General features: G+C 45.9%; 1 protein-coding gene across 1 annotated transcript in view; it reads right to left on the reverse strand.

Annotated features, from left to right (window-relative positions):
- CHRND (cholinergic receptor nicotinic delta subunit) overlaps window positions 1–4854 on the reverse strand; it is a 28311-nt gene extending 23457 nt beyond the window's left edge. The window contains 3 exon segments of the mRNA XM_030216067.1: window positions 3581–3648; window positions 3651–3738; window positions 4751–4854. Coding sequence (XP_030071927.1) covers window positions 3581–3648; window positions 3651–3738; window positions 4751–4785 — 191 coding nt within the window. The 5' untranslated portion in view covers window positions 4786–4854.
- Between the last annotated feature and the right edge of the window lie 3656 nt (window positions 4855–8510).

An 8510-nucleotide genomic window follows, 5' to 3' on the forward strand; every position in this document is an offset into this window, starting at 1 on the left:
GGAAAAATTCACAATTCCGGGAATGACATGTATGGCATTTTGTACGTTTGGGAAGCTCGCCAGGTGCCCTTGGCCTGGATAGGCCGCTGTCGTGGACAGGATGCTGGGCTCGATGGACCCTTGGACTTTTCCCAGAGTGGCATTACTTATGCTGTCTTTTTGCTATTGGTTAAATAAAATCATAAACAGTTTATTACTGAATTCGCATCTCACAGTTTATTGTCTGGGAATATAAATATTTGTATTACCCACACCTTTTGTATGCACCACGCCTACCCTGTACTAAATGTAAAATCATGTATATAACCCATGGGTTATGTACACAAAAATATGGTACTATATTTTCCAGCTAATTTGAGGATTTCTGAGTGTGTCATAGGGGTCATAAGTACATAAGTAATGCCATACTGGGAAAAGACCAAGGGTCCATCGAGCCCAGCATCCTGTCCACGACAGCGGCCAATCCAGGCCAAGGGCACCTGGCGAGCTTCCCAAACGTACAAACATTCTATACAATCAAGCCATTGTGACATCACTAATGAGGTTGACTCTTATTGGTGGAATGAGCCACTATGACATCACAATAGGTTAAATCACTGCTCTATGTAATAAAAGTGAGCCAAGTAGAGGACATAAGTACATAAGTAATGCCACACTGGGAAAAGACCAAGGGTCCATCGAGCCCAGCATCCTGTCCACGACAGCGGCCTATCCAGGCCAAGGGCACCTGGCGAGCTTCCCAAACGTACAAACATTCTATACAATCAAGCCATTGTGACATCACTAATGAGGTTGGCTCTTATTGGTGGAATGAGCCACTATGACATCACAATAGGTTAAATCACTGCTCTATGTAATAAAAGTGAGCCAAGTAGAGGACATAAGTACATAAGTATGCCACACTGGGAAAAGGCCAAGGGTCCATCGAGCCCAGCATCCTGTCCACGACAGCGGCCAATCCAGGCCAAGGGCACCTGGCAAATACTGGGAAAAGGGTCCTTTTACTAAGGTGTGCTGAAAAATGGCCTGCGATAGTGTAGGTGCTCATTTTGGGCGCGTTCAGATCCATTTTTCAGCTCATCTGCAAAAAAAATGGCTTTTTAAAAAACTTTTGATGAAAGTGGATGTGCGGCAAAATCAAAATTGGCACATGTCCATTTTGGGTCTGTGACCTTACCACCAGCCATTGACCTAGCAGTAAAGTCTCACGTGGTAACCGGGCGGTGATGACCTGCGCGTGTAGCGGATGTGCACCAGAAAATAACAATTATTTTTCAGATGCGCGTATTGGATGCACGCCGAAAATGAAATTATCACATGAGCCATGCGATAGCTTGGCGGTAACTCCATTTTGGTGGCGTTGGCCACATGTAGACGCTTAGATGGCTTAGTAAAAGGGTTCCTTAGTGGTTATCAGTGTTTCTATGCCACAGGTGCTGTTGCTTTGTTCATTTTCAGGTGGAATCAAATATGTAAATTTGTGTCACTTAACTTTCAGCAGAGAAGAAACCCAAAATCTGAGTTCAGGTTACTAGACAAACCCAGGGAAGAGCAAAGAGCTCTGAGGGAAGTGCTGTTTTCCCAGTGTTCCTCAAATAAACACCTATTTTTAATTGTATTAGTGTTCATTTCATAAAACCTAAAATCACAAGGACTAAATTATATCTTTAGTCCACCACAGCCACTGAGTCACCAAAGTCAGAAAGTTTTCAAATCTCCAAAATGGTGACTCCAGGGGAAAATGAATCATGGGCCATATGGGGGTCTCCAAGAGCAAAGGACTCATGGGGGGAGATGCACAAAACTTACCGGGCTAGCAACATGCTTTTTTTAAACCAGTTCCAGCTGGTTCAGCGAACTTGGTATTCAGCGGGCAATGCACAAGGGAGCTCAGCGGGAGTTTTGCCGTTCGCAGTGGCAGCCAATGAAATCGCATGCTGATCAGCATTCAATGTGCATTCCACGTGATGCACAGCTGTTTACCGAGCAGTGCACAGGACGGCCTGTGGGGGAAATTTTACAGGAGGTCTGGACTGGAGCAGCCGTAGCAGGCTTCATGTAGGCGGTGGGATAGCATGTCTTGGGAGCCACCTTCGACTAACTTCGTGCTGGATAAATGCTTATAAATTAAAAATCACCCCCTTTCCCTCTGGCCCCAGCTGTGGCGGCTTTGCATCAAAAAAGTTTGAAAAAAAAAAAATCTACCCATGGCTTTTATACCCACAGCTTGTATGCATGCATGAAAGCCGTGGGTAGCACACGCTGTTCTGCATATGCGCAGCTTACCGATTGGCTCCCCACCCCCACCCCCACCGAGCTGCTCGGTGTTTTTGTAAACAGCTCATTTGCATGTGATTCCCCTTGGGAATCGCTTGTTATTTTCAACTCTGTTCTTTTACTGGAGATTTCAACTAAGACGGATGTTTCCGGGGACTTTCATGCATCTGCCCCTCAGTTCCAAGAAGCACTGACCATGCAGGTCTTCATCTGCCGACAAATACCATGTTACTAAGAGCTCAATCTTCAGCCGGCAGTGATCAGCGTTTTGCTGACTCCCCCCTCCCACCTGGGCAGCAGTCCCCCCTGCCCCACCTGAGCCCAAGAGGGTGGACCTGAAAACTCAACTCTTCCCTGCTCTTCTTGGCCCCCTCTGGTGCTCTTCCCCCCACCCTCAATCAAACCAAAAGAAACACCTGAGCTGCTGGGGATCCAGATGTCCCGCCAGCCAAAGATCTCCTGGCAGCAAGAACCCTTACACCCAGCGCAGCTGGCGGTAGTGTTCCGGAACCACTGACAACGGCCTGCCTCTGGGCGCAAACTGAGTACGTGCAAGGTACACTGCTGGCCGGACAGGGGTGTACGTGTTCTTTTCTGCCAGGAGGAGATCCTCAGCTGGCAGGGGTTGTGGATCCCTGCCAACCACACCTACGGAGCACTGATTTCGGGTGGTCCTGACCCCAAAGTGGATGGGCCTCCAAAGCCCACCACAAACCCAGTGTACCCACATGTAGGTGCCCCCCTTCACCCATAAGAGCTATGGTAGTGGTGTACAGTTGTGGGGAGTGGGTTTGGGGGGGGGATTTGGGGGGCTCAGCACCCAAGGAAAGGGAGCTATGTACCTGGGAGCAATTAATGAAGTCCACTGCAGTGCCCCCTAGGTGCCCAGTTGGTGTCCTGGCATGTGAGGGGGACCAGTGCACTACAAATGCTGGCTCCTCCCACGACCAAATGGCTTGGATTTGGCCGGTTTTGAGATGGCCGGCCTCGGTTTCCATTATTGGCGAAAACCGAGGCCAGCCATCTCTAAGTCCAGCCATCTCAACATTTAGGTCGACCATCTATAAGGCTGACCTAAATGAGGAGATTTGGCCGGCCCCGACCATATTATCGAAACAAAAGATGGACACCCATCTTGTTCGATAATACGGTTGGCTCCGCCCCTTCCCGGGGCCATCCCCGGAGATAGGTGTCCCCGTTCGATTATGCCCCTCAATGTCACCCCCAGAGGTTGTGAAGCCTGAATCAGCTGTTGAATGGGTTGGCACTACGATGCTTGACGTTTTGCTGCAGGACCCTTTACCTGAACTTCAGGGAGCAGTTCTGCCAGTCGAAAGGGAAGAACTTGACGTTGATTGGGCAGGGCAGTGCGGAATTATGGCAGGGGGAAGCCAGTACACATAGCCATTATCGTGCAGCAGCACATTGCTGTAATAGGCCGCTACAAAGGTTTTATCGTTACTGTGCAGGAGAGAGAGAGACAGAAAATCTTACTTATGCTATTAACCCAATGCAGCAAGTCACTTAACCCTCCGCTACCCAGGTACAAACAGATTGTGAGCCCACTAAAGACAGAAAAAGTATCTGCACATAATATATGTAAACTACTTTGCTTTGATTGTGTTTGAAAGGCAGTATATGAAGTCTAATAAAGCATAAGCAAATATCAAATCCATGACCCTTTTTCTAATTACCAAGAATGCCACATACTATTGTTTCTGAGGGAACTTGAGACATTCTAAGGACTGAAAAATGTGTCCAAAAGCACCTTCCCAAGACAGAAGGATTCAGCAAAATAATGTTGACATTTTTTTTTCAGTTTTATCAGCACAGCCCGACATTACAAGGCCTAGTTTTGCTTTGACATTCCATGAAGGCAAAAGAGGGCTATAAAGAGTAAGGCCTCGATATTCAGGTGTTATCTGGATAGGACCAGCGCCCACCTGGATGGCTCCCGCTCCGGGTCTAACCTGGATTTGCAATGGCACAAAACTGTATAATTGCTGGTAAAAATCTGATTAGTCCGGGACAGAACCAGGAATTATCCAAGCTCTGCCGATCTTCAGTGGTGATACCCGGATCACTAATTGGTTAACTTAGGACCGAACTCTCCATCAGGCCCCACCTCTGAGTATTGCCAGGGCTCAGGTAACTCCCAGGGGCTGCCAGAACCGGGTTTTCAGTGCTGGTAACCAGATAGAGGCCAGCATTGAAAATCTGGGTCTAATTTAGCCAGCCACAGCCAGCGTTACAAAATAAACAAAACACTGGGCACTGCTGGCTAAATATTGACCAGAGTTTTTATGGCAGAAATAGAACAGCAAAACCATCGAACTAGACTTAGGGTATGTGGGATACCAGGATCCAGAACGTCCTGCAATGGGATGATAGGTTTGTGGTTCAAGGGATCTCAGACAGGCAGGTCTCAGGGGTAAAGGCAAAGCCAGTGGCAAGGATGAGAAAGAGATCTTACTTGTTCTCCAGGATGATCTTGGGTTGCCAGACCATGTCAGGTGGAAGGCGGACGATGGAAATGTTACCGAACTCGGATTTATTCCATGCCAGTCTGATGTCGTTCCAACCCTAAACAAAGCAATAACCCAGAGAAAAGCATTAGCCCTATCCCAGGCTATGTCATGTTTATACAGGTGCAATATTCATTCTTATGTTTTGATCATTCCACAGGGTCACTTTTTGGCCATTTGACTTGGATCCAAGGGCTGGAACCCTTAGGCGAGGATGGTCGTTCGTGGTGTTTAGCTCTCTACCACCCAACCCTACTGGTGATGTAACAACCACTGTCAAAGCAGGAGGAGTAAACCTGTTAATGGCAATGTAATAATTTCCCTTGTCTGGAATTTTTAAAAAAAGGGGGTACCGCTGCCTTGCTGTGGGGTAGAGTCACTGTTCTGAAATGCATCTGATCAGGAAAAAATATTTCTTCACTCAGCATATAATTAAACTCTGGAATTCACTGCCAGAGAATGTGGTAAAAGCAGTTATATTAGCAGGGTTTAAAAAAGGTTTGGATAATTTCCTAATAGAAAAGTCCATAAGCCATTATTAAGATGGACTTGGGAAAATCCACTTCTTATTTCTAGGATAAGCAGCATAAAATGTGTTTTAATGTTCTGGGATCTTGCCAGGTACTTGTGACCTGCGTTGGCCATTGTTGGAAACAGAATTCTGGGCTTCATGGACCTTTGGTCTGTCCCTGTATGGCAACTCTTGTGTTTTAGAAATACCACACAAGGGACAGCTGGCACCAAGGGACATTGTGAACGGCACTAATAAAACGTAGGCACTAATGTTAATGCATGTGTCACACATGTAAATATTTAGAATGCACAATCAGCCCTCATTCTATAAAATTGTGCACATAACTTAATTATAAGCTGCTAACTGGAATCAGCAACCAATTATTGGTTATAATTGGTGCTAATTGGCATGTGTGTAACTGCTCCTAGTTAGCATTCTATAAATTATATAAGAACGTAAGAGTAGACATACTGTGTGAGAACAATGGTCCATCTAGCCCAGTATCCTGTTCCCAACAATGGCCAATCCAGTTCACAAGTACCTGCCAGAAACTCAAATAGTAGCAACAATCCATGCAGAATCCCAAGGGACAGCAAGATTCCGGAATCCCAAAGATTCCATGCTACCAACCCCAGAGCAAGCAGTAGCTTCCCCATGTCTGTCTGGGTTTGAAAAAGGTTTGGACAAATTCCTGAGGAAAAGTCCATACTTTGCTATTGCGACAGACATGTGAAGCAACTGCTTGCCCCGGGATTTGTAGTACGGAGTGTTGCCACGATTTGGGATTCTGCCAGGTACTTGTGGTCTAGATTGGCCACTGTTGGAGAACAGTATACTGGACTAGATGGACCATTGGTCTGACCCAGTATGGCTACTCTTATGTTCTTATATCTTATGACCTTAAGGTGGCCAAACGGGTAGAAAAAGCGATGTGGTCTACAGATCAGCCCATACCACAGGCTTTTCACAGAATGTGGCCAAGTGGTGGAATGCATTACCAGAGCCATAGGGTCAACACCACCTACAAAAGCTTTCAGAAAAAAACTGAAACATTTTTATATAAGAAATTCCCGTTGATAGATGTGACTTAAATATGTTTTGTAAGGCATCCCCGATAATCACAACCAGATCATGTATACCCCCCTACCCGACTACAGCTCTGCTGTCTTACCCGTGGGCTTTGTGCATACACCAACCCTGTTTACGCTATTCTATCTGCTCACTACCTATCATGCATGCGTGATATGCATATGTAGATCTGATTAATCTTAAGAAAGCCACATACAACTGAGGCCCAGATGCACAAAACCTAACGAGCCCACAACTTGCGTTTTAAACTGGTTCCAGCCAATTTAAAACGCAAGTAGTTCACCCCGGGCATGCACTAAGGGCATTTTCCCTGCCACGGTAGCAGGCAACGAAAACGGAATGCAAATGTTTGAAAAGTTATAATGAGCTGCAGTACCGTTGCAGCCCATTATAATGAGATGCACTACCGTTTTTCCGATTCCCTTACTGTAGGAACCCTAACGAGATGTCTGACCTCTTGTTAGGGCTCCTGTGAGGGAATCGGAAAGGAAAAGGGCCCCCAAAAAAGGTAAAAAAAAAAAAAAAAGCAGGGAGCGCATGTGAGGGGCGTCCTTTAAGGACGTACTCTCCCTGTGCTTCTGAGAGACGTCTTTTTTTCGCATTTTTTTTTAGCTCTGCCGGCGCTGGTGTTTTTTCCCCCCATTCTATTTTGTCTTCGCCGCCTCCACAGCAAAACTTTTATGTTTTCCTGGTTGCCGGAGAATCGGGACGTCCCTTTAGATTAGGCTCCTCTTCCTGGTCTCTTCAGCCAATCAGAGCGCGTTTCGCTGACAACAGCCAGCTAAGCCCGCTTTGATTGGCTGAAGAGACCAGGAAGAGGAGCCTAATCTAAAGGGACGTCCGATTCTCCGACTCAGGTACCGAAGGACTAGAGAATGCAAGTGAGCTACAACGAGTAGCTCATTTGCATTCCCTATCGTTGATGCATTCCCGTTCCCTACCGATTCGCTATGGAATCGGTAGGGAACGGGAATTACCAATGTCTTTAATGCATCTGGGCCTGAGTCCTCAACCAGATGATGGGGTGTGAATCCAATCAAGCAGATTGTGATTCCACCTGGGACAGAAAAAGTACCTGCATATAATGTGTACATACATCTCGTAGCACTATAGAAATGATCAGCAGTAGCGGCAGACGCATGAATGTCCCCCAGTTTAAGAAATTATTGTTCATTACGTGGAAGAGGAGAATGAAGTAGAAGGGCGCAGATGATTTGTGCATGTTAAAATTGATATGTTTATAAGTTATTTATGTTTTTAGTATATCTATGGGAACCGCTGAAGATATAAACACATGATAAATTCTTTAAATGAACGCATAAATAAAAGGGAAAAAATTGTGTAAAAACTCCTACGTTTAAGACTACCTTTGGGGTACAAGAGTGTCTCTAAAGTCAGTAAAGAGCCAAGAGGCTGAATTAATCTCCAAATAACTTTCTCATCGAGGGCACTAAGGGCTTAAACACTTAAATTTGGGATTTTAATGTACTTTAATTTCAGAACTTAATTGTGCTTTTTCAATTTCGGTTCGTATCACGTAAGTGTTGACCTGATCTCTAGAATTATTGACTGCTAGGGGGCATTTCTGTAAGGGGGGGCACTAGCAGGATCCTTTTCTATAAAGGGACGCAGGTTGCCAGAGGACTGCCGTAAGAGGCAAAATATACACCCTAAGTTAGACATGAGAATACGCCAGCCAGAGAGACGGTAAAAGTGTGCTTACTGATCCGGCAGAAATCTGTATGTAACTCAAACTAGCCTAGACGTTACATGTTTAAGTGTGAGTCCTGTCCATGTTCCACCAGACCCCGCCCTGTATAGACCCACTGGTAAAATATCGCATGTATTTACAGAACAGCATGTAGGCAGAATTTTGTGTTTACACAGGTATAAGTGAACACATATTTCTTGTATCCAGGGCTTTTTTGAGCGGTACTTGGGGGTACTGAGTACCGGCACCTTTTCCATTGTCTGCTAAAATTGACCCACGGACACCAGGTTTTAATGAACGCTCAGGCTCTACACAAAGAGCAATTCTGCCTTGTCATAGATTCTGCGACCGGTTGCAGGGGGGCCTGGTTATTGTGGGTGGGTCCCTCAGTGAT

This window comes from Microcaecilia unicolor, chromosome 10, assembly GCF_901765095.1.
Source record: "Microcaecilia unicolor chromosome 10, aMicUni1.1, whole genome shotgun sequence".
Classification (NCBI taxonomy): Eukaryota; Metazoa; Chordata; class Amphibia; order Gymnophiona; family Siphonopidae; genus Microcaecilia; species Microcaecilia unicolor.